Consider the following 19078-nt stretch of genomic DNA (forward strand, 5'->3'; position numbering starts at 1 on the left):
TTTGTCATTATGGGGTATTATGTGTAGAATTTTGAGGTATAAAATGAATGTAATCCACTTTGGAATAAGGCTGTAACATAACAAAATGTGGAAAAAGTGAAGTGCTGTGAATACTTTCCGGATGCACTGTACACATGAACACACACACACACACACACACACACACACACACACACACACACACACACACACACACTCATATATATATATTCTGAATAACGTTTTGATTCTCAGTTTCATTTCTCATTTTTCTGGACTGAGACAGAGTGAAGCTTTAACTGCGTCAGTGCAGCAGCAGCTCTCTGGTAAGTTTCTCCATCTTTCTTCCACCATAGCATCAACAGAATAACAGCAGAGGCAGATAGTTGAAATAGTTGGCTGAAAAACAACACAGCTGTCATGTCATTCATCAGTGTAATGATGTCCTGATCTTGATTTTGTATCTGCGACTCTGGATGGAAAAATCACCAGACACATAAATTAAAGACAAAGACTGAGCTGTGATAAAGTGAGTAAAAGTGAGAAGAGACAGAGTAACATTCTTTGTTTAAGTTATTTTTTCAGGCTTTGCATTTATTATAAACAGAGAGAAAGAGGCTGGACTCGAGCCTGTACTACCCAGGGCACAATGAGACAGACTATCATTTATTAGATGAAGGTCTTTATTTCTAACTCTCTCTGTTTGACACGTAGAATTGGTCACAGCTGTATTTTAGCACAAAGCCTCATTTTCAGTTGCTCCAGTCTGTTGTGTTAAAGTTACTGCATTACGTCTTAATATAAACTCAACACTTCCTGTAATCATTTCAAATTTAAAGCCCTCTAACGTTTCAGAGGACAGAAACCCTTTATTTCTTAACAGAAACTTTTATTGCTGTGCTGCAGGAAGTGTATTGACTCATTTGCTGTTGCTGGTGTTTCTGTTGTTTCCTTGTTATTCAGATCTGCTAGTTTCTTCAGCAGTTAGTGATGACTTCTCTCTCTCTCCTACTCTCTCTGCTCGGTGTCTTGTGTTTAGTTGCTCCTCCACCTCCTTTAGTAATAATGACACATGTAATGAACGTAGTTTATGTGCTGTAATAGAGGTGAGGCTCAGTGTATTGGTGGAGCGCCTCCTTTTCTATTTCTTACTTGTCTCCTTCTTTCCTTCACTGCTCCCTCCTTCCTTTCCTTACCTAATGTTAGGTAATGTGCTGCATTTCATGTTTTTCATGTAAAATCAGAATCTGAAAACTGTCAGATAAATGCAGGGGAGGAAAAGAACAATGCGGTAGAGTAGAAAGACTGCATGTCCGTCATTGTTGTCTGGTTGAAGTAAATAGTTTGATTGATCCATGTTTGGTGTTTGATCAGTGTGGATCATTGAGACAGAAGAGATGAGGAGGTTGGTGCTGTTCACTCTGCTCCTGCTCCAGCTGCCAGTCACTACCATACAGGGAGGACACCTGGAGGACTACAAATATGGCCCCCAAGGCTCAGAGCAGCACAAGTCCTGCTGCTCCTGGAAATGCCTCCTGTTCACCCTGCAGTGGCCCGGGGGCTTCTGTCAGGTGAGCTTCATCATCATCATCATCATCATCATCATCATCTTCATAAACACTGATCATTAACTCAGACGTAAGAAAATGAGGTTAATTAATTCATAACTGTGGGGTAAAAGAGGTTAAAAGTCTTTCTTGTTTCCTCGCCTATTCCTACCCTTGTCACCTCAAAAGAAGGAAATGTGGAAGTAAAGGTCATCAAAGTAAAAAGGAAGGAGATAGAGAAGTTAATGGGAAGATTTACAAAAAGCAAAACAGGTGGCAAATGAAGGTAGGAGGTAAGGGAAGGAAATGAGGAAGGAAATGAGGAGATAATGCAGTAGGGAGAAGAAGAAAGGTAGGGAAGGAAAGAAGAAGGAATGGAAGGAAAAATTATTTAGGGAACGAAATGAAGGGGAGAAGAAAGGAAATGAGCAAGTAGAAAAAAGAAAAGGTGAGGTGGGGAAGGAATGAAGGAGGAAGTAAGGAAAGGGAGAAGGTACGGAAGGAAATAATTAGGTATGATGGGAAGGGAGGAAAGAAATAAAGGAAAACAGGAGTTGGTGAAGGGAAGGAAGGAAGGAAATGAGTTATGGAAGAAGGAGAAGGGATAAGGAAATAAATGAAAAGGTGGGGAAGGAAAAGAGAAGCAATAAAGAGGAAGCAGAATAAGGAAAAAGAATTAAAGTGTAGAGAGTAGAGCAGAGTAGAGAAGTTAATTGAAGTTAAGGGGGTAGAGAAGGACAGGGCAGTGTAAGGAAGGACATGAGGAGATAGTGAAGGAAAATGGCTGGGAAGGGAAGAAAAAGAAAAGTAGGAGGAAATAAGGGAGGAAATGAGGCGACACAGAAGGAATGGATAGAAAGGAGGAGATAAGGAAAGAAAACAAGGAGGTAGAGAATATAAAAATGAGGCAAGAAAATGAATGGGTAGCGGATTGAAGAAAAAAAGGAGGTTGTGGAGGAAATAAGGATGTGAGGAAGCATCATTTCTCTACCTCCTTGTTCTCATGAAGTGTGTCTGACCGACTGCAGTGTAATTCATTCTGTTCAGAGCCTGCTGAGGATTTCCAGTATGGCTGCTGGGGGCTGATGATGTCACTTGACCAGTTTGTTAACATGCTGTGTTTCTGTCTGTCCCTCAGTCTTTGAACAAAGAGACTCAGTGCAGGATTCCTCAGAGCATCAACACCTGGACGATCCACGGTCTGTGGTAAAGAACCTGTAGAACCTGTACAACCAATCATACTCTATCATTATTTCAGCATGACTCACTTGCTACACCTGACTACACCTGTTCTCATAGTCGACTTTTATTGGCCCACTCATTTGTTTTTTTACATTTGTCTTTACACATGTTAAAGCAACATTAGTGAAAACTCTCTATCCATGTTGAAATGTTTGTCACCTTTTTAAAGGATCATATTTTAACTTCTCCAGTTATTTATCTGAAGTGCTGATCTCCATCAGATGATATATTTGTGGTTTTGGGAACCAAAATCCATCTCAGTGTAGTTTTACATCTCCTCTCTCAGGCTTCTCTCTGGAGCTCTAGTAACAACAGGTCGATGAGCCAATCAGAAGAGAGGACCTGAGTCTCTATTCTGATTGGCTGAGTGTTTTGTGAGTGATCCAATAAAAATATAGCAGATTTCAGGTAAACACTCAGAAAAACCAAATCCTGCAAGGTTGGATGGTGGGTCCAGGTGGGTGGGGCTTGGGGCGTGGCTGAGGGCAGTGACTGCTTTGTTGTGACATCACAAAGTTCCAGAAGTCCTGATGGCTGGTTTTAAGGCTCAGTTTCTGAATACAGGCTGTGTGCATCTCTCTGTGGACTGAGGCTTTGATACTTTCACAGTATTAAGATAGAACCTAGACCTGCTTTATAATCACAAACACATGGACATCTACCTTTAGACTGGATGGGACCTTTAAATGATGGAGGCTTCTGTATATACAAAATACTGCAGGTTGACAAACACAGATCTCACAGGTTCACTGCATGCTGTTTTTAATAATACTGTGTTGGTGCCACCTCAGTAGTGAGCAGTGAGCAGAACCAGTGACAATGAATGTAAGTTATACTGTAGTGGACATCCTAAACACGTCATTGCTTTATTTTTCATTTCTACCTGGTTATTATTCAAAACAGACATGAAGAATGTTAAAGTCCGATAACAATCAGAATCAGAATCAGAATCAGTTTTATTGCCAAGTATGTTTTCACATACTAGGAATTTTTTCTGGTGATTGGTGCAATTGAGGATCAGGGGGATCAGCAACAGTGGGGCTCTCTAGCCTTGTTGATAAGGCTAATAGCAGATGGGAAGAAGCTATTTTTGTGGCGAGAGGTTTTGGTCCTGAAGGACCGCAGCCTCCTGCCAGAGGGGAGTGTCACAAAAAGTTTGTGTCCAGGGTGGGAGGAGTCAGCTACAATCTTCCTTGCGCGCCTCAGGGTCCTTGAGGCGTACAGGTCCTGGAGGGATGGAAGATTGTAGCCAATCACCTTCTCCGCAGAGTGGATGATACGCTGCAGTCTGTTATTGTCCCTCTCCATGGCAGCAGCGTACCAGATGGTGATGGAGGAGGTGAGGATGGAAGTTCACCATCATAGTCCTTGGCAGGTTGAACTTCTTCAACTCCAGGATAGAGAGAGACGTTCCTTTGGTAGGGGAGGAGGAGGGGGGTTCTGATGTGGCTCTGATGTGGAGGTTAGTGTCAGGCTTGTCCCACTGTCTTTCAAAGCGGCAGTAGAACTCATTCAGATCGTTGGCCAGACGGAAGTCATTAATGGAGTGGGGGGGTTTAGGTTTGTAGTTTGTGATCTTTCTGAGCCCTTTCCAGACAGAACCTGTACTTGGACTCTTTAAACCTGTCCCTGTCCCCACTACTGAAAGCTTCCTCCTTTTGCCTCCTGAGCTGACTGAGCTTAGCTGTGAACCAGGGTTTGTCATTGTTATAACTCACCCTTGTGCATGATGGGATACAGCAGTCCTCACAGAAGCTGATGTATGACGTCACAGCCTCTGTGAACTCATCCAGACTGTTGGAAGCAGTCCTGAACACTTCCCAGTCAGTGCAGTCCAAACATGCCCGCAGATCCTCTATGGCTTCACTGCTCCACTGCTTCGATGTCCTCACAACAGGTTTACACAGTTTTAGTTTCTGCCTGTATGTGGGAATCAGGTGGACCATCACATGGTCAGAGTGGCCCAGTGCAGCCCGGGGGACGGCGTGATAAGCACCACTGATTGTGGTGTAACAGTGGTCCAGAGTGTTCCCCTCTCTGGTCGGGCAATTAACAAACTGTCTGTATTTGGGCAGTTCGTGGCTGAGGTTCCCTTTGTTAAAGTCACCAAGGACAATAACTAAGGAGTCCGGGTTGGTCCACTCCACACACAGTATCTGCTGTGGCCTGTGGTGGGATGTAAACACCGACCAGGATGAATGAAGTGAACTCACGGGGGGAGTAGAAGGGCCTGCAGTTTATGATGAAAGTTTCCAGGTCAGGAGACAGTGCTGCAGGATCACTGTCACGTCTTTGCACCAGCCACTGTTTGCATAAAAACAGATTCCTCCACCTTTCGTTTTGCCGGACAGCTCTGCGTCGCGATCCGCTCTGAAGAGCTGGAAGCCGGCCAGCTCCAGCGCAGAGTTCGGAATCGATCCACACAGCCACGTCTCCGTGAAGCACAGGACGGAAGATGAAGAAAAGTCTCTGTTCTTCTGCACCAGTAGCTGAAGTTCATCCAGCTTGTTGGGCAGTGAACGCACGTTGGAGAAAAAGATACCTGGGAGCGGTGTGCGGAGTCCGCGCCGGCGGAGACGCGCAAGCGCACCAGCACGTTTTCCTCTCCTCTGGCGTTTCACTGTGAGAGCAACGGTCAGTGACCTCTGACCAAAATGTCCAATAATCCCACAGCTGAGTCGAGAAAGGTGGAAAAAAGATCCTCTGGAGTTGTTTCTCTGATGTTAATGAGCTCTTCTCTGGTGAAAGAGCTCCGGAAACCAAGGCAGAAAACTGAATTTACAAAGAAAATAAGGCAAAAAGTGCGCACCAACACACCGAGGCAGCCATCCGCGGCGCCATGGCAACAGAATAAAAAGGAGCTTCTATTGGCTTGCCTTTGGTTTGGCATCATTTCTTCCATGCAGCTTAGTGCTGGATCCCTCCTCCTCTGCAGGATGGGACCATAAGATAATGTTGGAGTTTGATGAAGGAGATGAGAGAAACCTTTCGTTTCGTGAGAAACACTAAGTTTATAGTTCAAATCAAACAGAGAACAGAAAACATCGTTCATCACTTTGTCTAAACGTGTTTCTGAGACAGACTCCAGCTGCTGCTGCTGCTGCTGACCATCCTGTTTATGAGGAACTCTCCCATGTTTTACTACTGTGTTGCTATGATTGGCTAACCCTGTGTGTCTGCAGGCCTCAGCGAGCGTACCACTGCTGCAGCTGCTGGCCGATGTTCTACTCTGACGTCCAGGTGAGTCCGGATCAGGATTAGCTCAACTGGTTACCTGAGACATCTGACATCATAAATCTGATATACTGACGTGATGGTACCCTCTGAGGCTGAAAGCTGATTGGCTGATGTCATTTATGTTCCAGGAGCTGGAGACGGAGCTGACTGAACACTGGCCATCATTAGTGACAACCAAGTCCAGCTTCCACTTCTGGTACCAAATATCCAGAACTATATCTCAGCTGATTAGTAACAGTAACTGTCAGTCGAAATGTCTCAGATGTGTCAGAGGTCATTTAAACAGTGTGTTCAAAAACATATAAAACATATAATGGTGCCATTGTTAGCAGGCTAGTGGTTGTGATGCAGACTATATAACTGCACTGTCCTGGATTCAGTCCCAGGTTGGGGACCGCTCCATGGTGTCATACATCCAGTATTGATCTGGCTCCAGTGTGATACCAATATGAGCATGTGTTAACATTACTCTGTGTTTCTAGTGTGTCAGGAGTGTACAACTGATTGACAACTGTTTATTTGTGTTTAACAGGAGAGATGAGTGGAACAAACATGGTGTGTGTGCAGCGTGTGTCGAAGGAATGAACTCTCCTCTGAGATACTTCCAGATCTGCCTCAAACTACGAGCACAGTTCGATGTCCACAAGTTAGACACACACACACACACACACACACACACACACACACACACAGACACAGACACACACACACACACACACACACACACACACACTCTGAGCATATGTCACTGACCTGCAAATACCATGTTTTAGAAAACAGAAACATCAATAGTTACCTCACATACACAACTGTAGAAGTTGTGTTGTTTATTCACAGACACTGATTAGACTCTTAAGTCATGAGAGTCATGTCACCACTTTAAGCCCATTAAAAAATCCTTGAATATGCAAAACCTAACAGTTATGAACTAGAAACTAATTATTTTGGTGAATCAAACACATCATGAAAAAACTATCAAAGTTTGTGTGTGTGTGTCCTGCAGATTGCTGGAGGATGCTGGCATTACTCCATCCTGTGAACAGCCCTACAAGGTAACAACACACACTGGCAATTTATACTGTTAAAGCTCCATCCAGTCTAAAAGATAGATGTCCATGTGTTTATGATTATAAAGCAGGTCTAGGTTCTATATTAACACTGTGAAAGTATCAAAGCCTCAGTCCACAGAGAAATGCACACAGCCTGTATTCAGAAACTGAGCCTTAAAACCAGCCGTCAGGACTTCTGGAACTTTGTGATGTCACAACAAAGCAGTCGCCGTCCTCAGCCATGCCCCAAGCCCCGTCCACCTGGACCTACCATCCAACCTCGAAGGAGTTGGTTTCTCTGAGTGTTTACCTGAAATCTGCTCAGAGCCAATCTGGTCATACCAGACCTGGCAACACTGAGTGAAATAAACTGAGCCTTTCATTGTTTATCAGTTCAACTTGTTATTCATTAACAGGACAGATATGTTTTTAATACACGACACTGCATACAACACTGTCATTATGCTGCCAACCCAGAATTCATTTTCCCCTATGATGTTGAGTTGTCCAGGCCCAGAGGCAGCAGAGCACCAACACCGTAACAACCCACTGCTGGGATGATGTTTTCTTAGTTCTTAGTTCCTATGTTGAGGAAAAGAAAACTCTGAGTCTAGTTCCAAGTTTGCTGCGGTGGTGTAAGTTTATTGGAGTTCCAGGTCATGGTGAGCCTACCGACACAGAGTGGGTCTGGTATCAGGAACTGCTCCAGAATGCAGGGCCAGAGAACAGATATACCCTGTCCCCAGGTGTGGTCGCACACAGTTCATGAATGGATCGTGTAGTGGATGTGTATTGGTTAGTCATGAGCAACAGGTAACTGTCTTACAGGAGGGTGAACTCAGTAGGGGGGGCAGGGATGGCTCCCAGACATGGTCAGAGACAAAGAAACAAAAGGACAAAGGAGTGACACTCAGGTAGTATGATCAAGGCAGGGGAGCGGAGATGGGGAGGGTACAACATTTGGCATGGTAAATGTCCCTTCAAAGTAAATGTATGTCGCATATGTAGATTTTCTTCTTCAATCCACCCTTTTTTTTCTTTTTTTTTTTTCCCAATAACAAATGTGAGGATCAGAGGGTTTACAAGAAAAAAGTCTGTAAACTGTCGGGTTTTTGGTAGGTTAGGACAGTCGCAGTGTTCAGGAGTGGAGTTAGGATGTTGTATGTGACAATAGTCACATGGGGAAATCGGCAGAGCCATCAAAGGGAGTCCTTCTTTTGTGCTATGTGGGATGAATCCGCATACATAACAGTTCTACTAATTTTGCTAATTGGAGGTATTTATTTGTTGAGGGCTGTGACTTTATCTTCTGGTATACAGAAGGGTTCCATTTAGTCAGGTGTAATCCACTCGGGTTGAATCCTGGTCTCTGGAGATGCACTTCACCATCCTCTTCTTGGACTCGATGACGATGAGGAGGAGGGTCCACCGGAGGAGGAAGGATCTTGCTGGTTTCTGCTGTATGGTGGTGGCGGTGTCCTCTTGCAGTGGGATGCATGGATCCACATAGAACGACCTTCACACTTGACAGCTGTGTTAGTGGTCAGCAGGATGTGATGTGGTTTGGACCAGCGAGGTTTGAGGGCGTTCTTCCGTCAGAACTCCCTGATGCACACCCAATCCCCTGGTTGGATGTCGTGGCAGGGCTGGTCACTTGGAGAAGACTGGACAGCTTTGACTTGTCTGTGAAATGACTGAACAGTGGCAGTTAGCGCAGAACAAAATGATATCATTGATTCATCCATGACATGAAGATCCATGTTTCTCATGCATAGGGCTGAGCTGCTCGGCACAGTCATGGGTCTGCCTGTAATGATTTCATGAGGTGTTAGTTTGTGTTTTCGGACAGGTGTGGACCTCATTGACATTAAGGCTAGGGGCAGCAGCGTTGTCCATTTCAACCCTGTTTCAGCACACAATTTATAAGGTCAGGGTTAATCAAGTATCTTCTGGTGTACAGAAGGGTTATTTGCTTTTGTCAATTTAATGAGTGGAGCCTGGGTCACACTCACTTCTGTTTCAAATTGGTTACTGTCCTGACAGCTCTATTGGTGGTACTGTGGGGTTTGTTGGTCTTCCCTTTGACTACTTTCTGGAGGTGCTGTAGGCAGGTTAGGTTTAGCATGGGATGCCATGTATGGGCAATCTTTTACCCAATGGTCTGTCTCACCACAACAGAAACAGTTTCCTTTGCGGCCTCGATTTCTTGGCTCTGGCCTTTGATTCCACTTCCTTCGTCTGAAGGGTCTCCTGAATCTGCCACCTCCTCTGGTTGCTCCACCTGTATAGTGTGACACTTGAGCCAACATTAGCATTTCCTGCATTTCACAGTCTTTCTGTTCACAATTATCCCAGTGATGTTGAGCTATCTCCATAAGTTCATACATTGTTTTCCCTGTCCAACCAACAGTTAATTGAACTTTAGCCTTGATCTTTGGCTGAAGGCTGTTTACAAACACGGTTTGCAAGTACCCAGGTGGAAGTCCATCAATTTGGCTTTGGGACTTGTTAGCTTTGCTTTCTTCCAGTTGGGCCAATAACTTTTTATTTTGGTCAGTGAGGGCAGCTATTTGAGATTCAGCATGATGGCGTCTGCTTTCATCTCTCCAAAGTCTCAGGGAGGCAAAATGCTTATTCTTGTCTCTACGACAACTCAGTCTATCTCTCAGATTCTTTAACCTGGTTTGGTCAAAAGCGCCATTCTGAGGGAATTTTAGGTGGCCATCATCAACAGTTATCTCGGCCCATGTCAACACAAATTTTAAACTGTCTCCACCATAATTGTCAAACATGTATTTTGCAGGACCAGTCAGCTCTCTCTCTGACCTTCCACTGAAACAACCTCCCATTGTCTGTCTGTAAGATCTTTCTTCAAAAAAAACTTTAAACCGCTTGCTATCGCTCACACTCACTTTCACTCAAAGCTCTGCTCAGAATCCACAGGTCAGTTTACACAAAATGGGTGAACAAATCAGCCCCACAGCTTTAGTTTCAATAGTCCCTCTCTGGACTAAACTCAAAGTGTTCCAAACACTTAGGACCACGTCCAAACACAATCACAGGTTCAGCTACCTGGGATATTTTGACCTTCTTAAGAGCAGACAGATTCTATCACGCAAGGCAAACAAGCTTACAATCAAGTTACTCATACAGACACGGTTACCCTATCATCACTCCTACTCACAACCACACAGCAAACTTACTCAAAATCACGGATGGCGTCAACTTCTTTGGGATTCCAACTTCACAGACTTTCCAACAGCACACAGCAACAATAAATGGGTTCTCAGAAAGCCCCTTACCTTTTTTTTTGTCAATTCAGAATTCTCAATTCAATGGCGTGTCTTTGGTCTGGAAGAAGGAGTGTCCTTGGAAGTATGTTGCCATCCGGGTCACGGCACCATTTGTTGAGGAAAAGAAAACTCATACCCCTTTTCCACCAAACTGGTTCCAGGGCTGGTTCGGAGCTAGAGCCAGACTTAGCACCAGTTCTTTGGTTTTCCACAGACAAAGCACCGGTTCCTGGCTCTCAAAACCGGTGCTAGGCAAGCACCAACTCCTTGCTGGGCCAGTAGAAAGAACCACGTTACGTTGGGGGCTTCGGGCTTACGTCAGCGAGCGGGGGCAGGATTATTGACCGTCTTCTCGAGCGTGATCGCTGTTTGTTGCATAATCGTCGAGCAGTATTTACTTGCTGGATCGCCAAATTTTGCTCCCCAAGAAAGGCTCGAAAAGCCAACAGCAACACTTGAACCGCAACGTAGTCCTCCATCTTTGTTGTGGTGATTGAATTTAGCGCTTGTTCTATTGAGGAAATGACGTGACGTATACGTATACATTGACGTGATGACGTGGCTCTCTGGCTGGCACCCGCCTGTGGAAAAGCAAACTGGTTCGTAGTTGAACCAACCACGAACCAGCTCTAGCACCAGCACTAGCACCAGCTCTGGAACCAGTTTGGTGGAAAAGGGGTATCAGAGTCTAGTTCCAAGTTTGCTGTGGTGGTGTAAGTTTATTGGAGTTCCAGGTCATGGTGAGCCTACCGACACAGAGTGGGTCTGGTATCAGGAACTGCTCCAGAATGCAGGGCCAGAGAACAGATATACCCTGTCCCCAGGTGTGGTCACAGACAGTTCATGAATGGATTGTATGGTGGATGTGTATTGGTTAGTCATGAGCAACAGGTAACTGTCTTACAGGAGGGTGAACTCAGTAGGGGGGCAGGGATGGCTCCCAGACAAGGTCAGAGACAAAGAAACAAAAGGACAAAGGCTTGACACTCAGGTAGTATGATCAAGGCTCTAGTCAGCAGGGGAGCAGAGACGGGGAGGGTAGACAAAGGAGTATGATCAGGAGACTCTGACCAGCAGGGGAGGGGAAATGGGAGGGAGCAACATTTGGTTGGGATTGCCCCAGACGTGTAATGGCAAATGTCCCTTCAAAGAAAATGTATGTTGCATATATAGATTTTCTTCCTCAACTGACAGGACTTATTCCAACTTTCACTGTGAATGTGTGAATGCTATTGTCAGTAAGACCAACACAATGACTGTGTGTTCATTTTTGTAACTTGTGGATGAAGATGTGACAAGGGTTGGGTGTTGAATACTTTTATGGACTGAGCAAATTAGTTTAACAATGCAATACCAAATGCTAATACAAGTAAATGAGCAAATGTTACCAGCAACATGTGTTGTCATTTTCTGTTTGTTAAAATAGATTTGATAAGTTTAATATTGAAAAAGTATCATTAAGAATTGGCAATGAAGTTGAGGTATCTGTGCTGATAACCAGCCCAAGATCTGACCATATTTACTCTAAAGGGTTCACTTACTTTTTTCTTGCCACTGTATCTTAAATTTAGAAACATGTTCATGTTATTTAAACTTCAAAACTGTCAGAGTTGTGTTAATCAAACATTAAACAGTGTATTGTTTTGTATGTCAAACAAATTCAAATTGGCAAAATCATGTGACAGTGACAGCTGTTAGATCATATATTCAGTATAACGAGAACTGTACATATGTGAGGATTTACAATATGAGATCATCACCTTCACAAGTCACACCCACTAATTAAACAAGGCACAGCACTAATTAATCCTACTTTGTGTCTCATCACATGAAAATGTGTTTTCTGTGTGTGTGTGTGTGTGTGTGTGTGTGTGTGTGTGTGTGTGTGTGTGTGTGTGTGTGTGTGTGTGTGTGTGTGTGTGTGTGTTTTTTTAGGTTGCAGAGGTGCACAGTGTCCTGGCTCCACATCTGAGCGACAAATATGAGATCCAGTGTGTGACAGATGACAAGGTCAGCTCATCTGTCTTTGTTTTCGTGTTGCTCTCTTCTCTCGTCACAGTGACTATAAACTGATTTACTGGGCCAGTCTGTGGATCTTGTGTCTCAAACATGAAGATTTGATGCTTTTCTCTGTTTGTCATCACAGGAAACTGAAACTGTTTCAGGGTTTAGGACTTTTAAAAAGGTCCCATATTTCACACTTGTTTCATTTGAAGTTTTTATAGCCCTAAGCACCAAAAACCATATCAGTGTAGTTTTACATGAATGACGTTTTCAACATTTACAAGAACAACTTAGTTAAACTCTGTTCACAATTATAACTTAGATGCAGATCTGAACATAATTCAGGGCGTGTTCATACACATTGATGGCGGAAATTCCAAAGGTTTCACAAACATTTTCTTGCCACTGTACAATCGCTTACTGTGCTTCAAATTGCTTTTATAACAAAACTCTCCTCAGATGAAGACTGTACTCTGACCTTCATGGGGTTTAGTTAAATAAGAGCAGAGTAATAACCTGCAGCTGTAAAAACGCTCTCCGGAGATGTGACTGTGCAGACCTCCATAAAGCAGCCAAAAGCGTTGGTGTTTGCTTTAAGCGATCCCAGAAACAACAAGCCTGTGTACAAGAATTGCACAGCAATCAGACCAAAGAGAGTCAGTGTATCTATGATTTATTATTGCTTATGTATTAAAAGCAGAGCTGCATCTGCCAACAAAAACAATCTAACGTTAATCCCAGGGTTAGGGTTCGTACTGCTGTGTCATGTAGACTTGGGCAAACAAATATATAAGAATACCCTTTAAAGCATATTTTTTTTTTTTTTTTTTTTTTTTTTTTTTTTTTTTTAAATATACTTAATTATTTCCACGCTAAAACGTCTGATCGCGTACATGTACCATTCTCTACAAAGAGAAACTTGTGCGAGATGCTATGATGACACAGGGCCTTTGAAGAAACACCAACATTTTGAAGGTCAACTTTAGGGTTTAGCCTATCTTAGCACAAAGACTGGAGGTAGGTGGGTACTGCCAGCCTAGCTCCATCAGAAGAGAAACAAGCCCACCTTTCAAAAGACAGGTCTGATTTGAAAGAGCAACAGCCAATGGGAAAAGTCCAGCACACATTAAACTGACCAATGGTGCAACTTCATGCTGGGCCGATTAACCAGGATGACACTGTACAAGTCTGAGGAGAACTTTTTACAGAACGACATGTGTCTGATTAATAATCGGATTACATTGCAGTTTTGCATTCATTGCAAATACTTACTTTTAATATTCTAAGTACATTTTGCTGATACTGCCTCTGTCAATTTCAGTTGCATTCTGAAAGCAGGACTTTCACTTTGCAGTATTTCTACTTTTACTTACAGTGGATATAAAAAGTGTACACACCCCTGTTAAAATGATGGTTTTCCTGATGTAAAAATTAAAAAAATGAGACCACGATAAACAATTTCAAAACTTTTCCCACCTTTAATGTGACCAATAACCTGTACAATTCAATGGAAAAACAAACAAATCTGCCAGGGGCAAAAACATAAAAAATTAAAAATGTACAATAAGCTGGTTGCATAAGTGTCCACACCCTTAAACTAATACTTTGTTGAAGCACCTTTTGATTTAATTACAGCATTTTGTATTTTTGGGTAGGAGTCAGCCTGCCACATCTAGACTTGGCAATATTTGTCCACTCTTCCTTGGAACAGCGCTCCAAATCTGTCAGAATGCGAGGGCATCTCTTGTGCACAGCCCTCTTCGGGTCACCCCACAGATTTTCAATTGGGTTTAGGTCTGGGCTCTGGCTGGGCCATTCCAAAACTTGAATTTTCTTGAAGCCATTCTTTTGTTGATTTCAATGTATGCTTGGGGTCATTGTCGTGCAGAAAGATGAAATTCCTCTTCATCTTCAGCTTTCTAGCAGACACCTGAAGGTTTTGGGCCAAAATTGACTGGTATTTAGAACTGTTCATAATTCCCTCCACCTTGAATAAAGCCCCTGTTTCAGCTGAAGAAGAAAAAAAAAAAAAAAAAAAAAAAAAAAAAAAAAAACCCAGAACATGATGCTGCCACCGTTATGCTTCACCGTGGGTATGGTGTTCATTTGGTGATGTGCAGTGTTGTGCCAAACATACCTTTTGGAATTGTGGCCAAAAAGTTAAACCTTGGTTTCATCAGACTATAACACATTTTCCCACATGTTTCTGGGAGAGCTGTTGTATTTTTTTGCAAAATGTAGTCAGGCCTGGATGTTTTTCTTTGTAAGAAAAGGCTTGCGACCCTACTCCATAGTCCAGACATATGGAGAATATGGGAGATTGTTGTCACATGTAGTACACAACCAGTACTTGCCAGAAATTCCTGCAGCTCCTTTAGTGTTGCTGTAGGCCTCTAGGCAGCCACCCTGACCAGGTTTCGTTTGGTCTTTTCATCAACTGTGGAGGGACGTCCCGTTCTCGGTAATGTCGCTGTTGTCCCATATTTTCTCCGCTTCTTGATGACTGTCTTCACTGTGCTCCATGGTATATTTAATGCCTTGGAAATTTTTTGTACCCTCCTCCTGACTGATACCTTTCAACCATGAGATCCCTTTGATGCTTTATAAGCTCTCTGCGAACCATGGCTTTTGCTGGAGGTTGCACCTGAGTAAATGTCAGGAAAATCCTACTAGGACAGCTGAACTTTATTTGGGGTTAATCAGAGTCATTTCAATTGATGGCAGGTGTGTACGCAAAAAGACTGAATGCTGTGATTAAATCAAAAGGTGCTTCAACAAAGTATTAGTTTAAGGGTGTGCGCACTTGTGCAACCAGCTTATTGTATGTTTTTAATTTTTTATGTTTGTTCCCCTGACAGATTTGTTTGTTTTTCCATTGAATTGTACAGGTTATAGGTCACAGCAAAGGTGGGAAAAGTTTTGAAATTCTTTATCATGGTCTCATTGTTTTTACATCAGAAAAAAACATCATTTTAACTGGGGGGTGTGTACACTTTTTATATCCACTGTAGGTAAAGGTTCTGAATACTTCATTACTACAAATACAACTTGTATGTCAATATGAACTTCATTCTTCAAGTTGGAAACTGGTAATTACAAACATTAAATTAGTTATGCTGTCAACCGAACACAGCTGACTACAGGCCCGATCAGAGACGAAGGCCCAACATGAGCATAAGACAGCTCTGCAGATGTAGAGATGCATTTCCTCCTGTTTTAATGGAGCTAGACTTTGTGCTAAACAGGGCTAAGCATTTCCTGAACCCATTTGTATTTGTCCCAGATGTGGCCACATTCAAAGATCATCAACAACAGCAACCTGGTATCCAAAAGTATTTTCTGCTGTCGTTACGTGTACCTGTGAGCTGCAGTGTTTCAGTAGCAGCTGACAGCCCTGAGTCTTTTTACCAAACTAAAGGCTCAAACTCTAAAAGTAGCCGTTGAAACAGACTCAGTTCACTGAGCAGCCACAGAGTGTAGAGCAGTTTCATCCGAGTGTGAGAACATGTCCTGCAAAAATCTTCTCAAACCCACAACCACTGACTCCAGGGGTTTCTAATATCATTTCATCTTCATTGCTGTCATCACCAAAAGAGGATCAAACTGACCATATTGCTAAATACTGATACCCTATCTCCGCTCTGAGGAGTCTGCAGCGCTGTTGATCATTCGTCTGTTGGGACTTTGCTGAGAGTCAGTGCTACAGGACCACACTGAGTTTTTATTAGGACTGGCAGCTGGTTCTAATGCTGGCTTCAGTCAGTCAGTCTGTGAGTCAGCTGACTTTAATGTAAAAAACAAAGTAAAGTGTTGAGTAATGTGCCTGCCCCCCCCCCAGGACAGAGAGGTGTTGTTTCAGATGAAGATCCCTGTCTCACAACCTGACCGTTGGCTGTGATCACCACGATGACACTGAGAGCGACCCCTCCAGCTGGGGATGGAGCCCCTCTCCTGGACATCCCTGCCCTCCCCAGGTCCCCTTCTACTACTTCCCCATAGACCACCAGCAGCCCCAGCAGCCCTGTGGCTGACAGCACCCAGGCACCTGAAAAACACACTTCACATGTGTGGTGTTGGAGTAACAGCAGGTGTGGCTGCACAGTAAAATACCAGTGATGTCTTTTATATATATCCACACAGTCTACATCTTCTTTATCACATATAACAGCTCAACAAATGAATACGTCAAACAGACGTGTTGTAAAATCTGTAAAAACTTCTCTGTTGCCTCTGAACATCGATTAAAGACATTTCACTCTTTCATTTGTCATTTATTGTTTGCTTGTCAAACCTGAGGCTGTTTCTGTTTAAAGGCCATAAAGGTCTTCAGCAGAACATTTAGATTAATGGTTCTCAAATGTTCTCACATCAGGGAGCCTAAACTGACGCAAACTACAACACATCTGTTAAGATCTCCATTTTCAGATGTTTCATTACAGAAAAACCCAAGAACAGAATATTCAAACATTCTGTCATTGTGTTACTCATGGATAGAAATATAGTGAAAATAAATTATTCCGCTTTTTGTTGGGGTCCCCCAGGAACCTCCCCAGGAACCCCCCCCAGTTCCCTGGAATTTGAGAACCACTTATTTAAAGCACAAACTAAGTCTGAAGAGGTTTTAAATTTATATTCTTATCAATAAATCACATCATAACAGAGCAAAACCAACTCTGATGTTTTCTACTAACAAGTATCAGAGTTTGATTCATCAGATTCTTCTGAGCCATAAAACTCCAGTTTCCAAAGACTGAAACTCACAAACACTCACTTCAGCAGCAAATCTGTATTAACTGCTGAAAATAGTCTCAATGACTGCACAGTGATCAGCTGTTTCAGGGAATTACTGAGCACTGAAACTATATTTGTGAGGTGTTTTTAAAGATTTACGTCTTCCATAGGAACCAATGGGCTCAGAGCTGAGCTGCAGACAGAGGAGGGAAGGCAGACAGTGTTGAGAGACAAACTAAAACATTGTTGGTTTGGCTGTTTTGACAATAACATGAAAATGACTGTATTGCCTTGTTGGTCCAACAGGCTAATTTTTCTGTCATTCTCCAACCAAATCACGTCCTCTTCCTCTTTTCTTCACTTGTAAAATAACACAAGCAGACAAACAGGTCGACTGGTTCACATTTTATTGACATGTTACATTTAGTTTTTTAACCCTCCTGCATCCAGAAAACAAGAAGTACTGACAGAACATTGAGAAAGCACTAAAAACAGGTCCAGACCACTAGTAAGCAGACAGTAAAGCTAACGAAAAATATTTAAAAAAAACCAAAAAAAAACAAACAGAGGGGAGAGGGAGCGCTGCTGGACTAATGTGGGGTTTTGAAAAAAAAGCAAAGACATAGTTAGAGACTGACTTAAAGAGAGAGAGAGAATGCCGGTCAGATTGTACACTAACTGCAAATCATGATTCTTGTCTTCTGGACTCTGGATCTAATCTTCTGTGTGTGTGTGTGTGTGTGTGTGTGTGTGTGTGTGTGTGTGTGTGTGTGTGTGTGTGTGTGTGTGGCCGGTTTGGCCCTTCACCAAGCAATAAAAATAAAATTCTCAACATCTCTGCCTATGGTTCTGTGTGTGTGTGTGTGTGTGTGTGCCAACAATGTTCTCATTACGGTCTTGTGTGTGTCTGTTGTGTTTGAGATTGTGTGTTTTTTTGTCTCCCTCGGTTCGTCCATCCCTCAGTGCTCGAGGCGTCCCAGGAACCTCAGGTTGAGGATCTTCAGCTGGTCGTCCAGCTCCATGCGGACGATGCCATCGTCTCCGTCGATGCTCAACAGGATCCCCGTCGCCTCACGGTCCTCTCCCAGAATCACCTTCACCTGCACACAAGGGAACAGCGAACACAACTTTAACTACACTTTTTGTAATGACAGTTTATATTCCACGTGATCACCATAAAAATAAATTCAGCCTCATGGTTTCAAACCAACAGAACTTTGTAATAGTGATGGGTTCTGACAGCCGGGTCCATGTTGGCAAAACACCTGGATTGGTAAAGGAAAAACTGATGCAAAAGACACTAAGCAACACTGTTGTTAACAACAAACATGGCGGCGCTGACCTTTGAGTTTTTAATATGTACACTGACACTTATGTTCTGAAAGTGACTGATGACTGACATGAAGTTTATCTGACTGAGCTCTCCTCCTTCATTATCAGTAAGACCTGCAGCAGGACCAGTATAAATAGAGTGTGTGTGTGTGTGTGTGTTGGGAGATTCTGACTCACTGAGCAGTAACACCTGTAGCACTGTGACGTCTTGAAACGTCTCATATTAATTTATTTACGATCATGGTCTGAGCCGCTGTGGCTGCTTCCATCTGGTGATCATCAGCTTTATTAACCATTACTGCTGGAGACAGTTTCAACTTTTACACAGTCACAACCCGTCTGACCCTTGGAGGTTTAAAATAGTCTTCCTGGATTTAAAATGGATCTGGAAATTTTCTTGTGTTATTGTATCTCAGATGAATATTTGGATAGTTATATCTGAGGCCCACTTCAGTTAAACTGCAACCAACCTACAGCTGGTTTCTATCTGTTTGCTTCTCTCCTCCTCTCTGTGCTCACATACACAATATTTTAATACAACTGGATTCACAATAAAGCTGCTCTAATTGACACGGTCCATTAAGACGACATGTTAACCAGTAGTCACTTCAAATCCTGATTTTAAAAATCACCAAACACCTCAGTTAAAGACAAAGACTGAGCT

At 43.0% G+C, this 19078-nt stretch overlaps 2 protein-coding genes across 3 annotated transcripts in view; one reads left to right on the forward strand and one right to left on the reverse strand.

Annotated features, from left to right (window-relative positions):
- The first annotated feature begins 207 nt into the window (after positions 1 to 207).
- rnaset2l (ribonuclease T2, like) lies at positions 208 to 16611 on the forward strand. Its single transcript, XM_071496891.1, is given in 10 exon segments — positions 208 to 305; positions 1354 to 1550; positions 2665 to 2732; positions 5951 to 6008; positions 6134 to 6201; positions 6538 to 6651; positions 7009 to 7057; positions 12283 to 12357; positions 16190 to 16218; positions 16220 to 16611. Coding segments are annotated over 9 exon segments (798 nt in total). The 5' UTR covers positions 208 to 305; positions 1354 to 1376; the 3' UTR covers positions 16383 to 16611.
- An 861-nt stretch (positions 16612 to 17472) lies between these two features.
- Positions 17473 to 19078, reverse strand: part of supt5h (SPT5 homolog, DSIF elongation factor subunit) — a 35215-nt gene continuing 33609 nt past the window's right edge. For both annotated transcript variants that reach the window (XM_071495841.1, XM_071495842.1), the window contains one exon: positions 17473 to 18182. In XM_071495841.1, coding sequence (XP_071351942.1) covers positions 18042 to 18182 — 141 coding nt within the window. In that variant the 3' untranslated portion in view covers positions 17473 to 18041. The remainder of the gene's footprint in view (positions 18183 to 19078) is intronic.

The sequence above is a fragment of the Trachinotus anak genome, unplaced genomic scaffold (genome assembly GCF_046630095.1).
Source record: "Trachinotus anak isolate AG129_WGS33_773 ecotype Australia unplaced genomic scaffold, CSIRO_AGI_Tana_v1 ptg000014l, whole genome shotgun sequence".
Taxonomy (NCBI): Eukaryota; Metazoa; Chordata; class Actinopteri; order Carangiformes; family Carangidae; genus Trachinotus; species Trachinotus anak.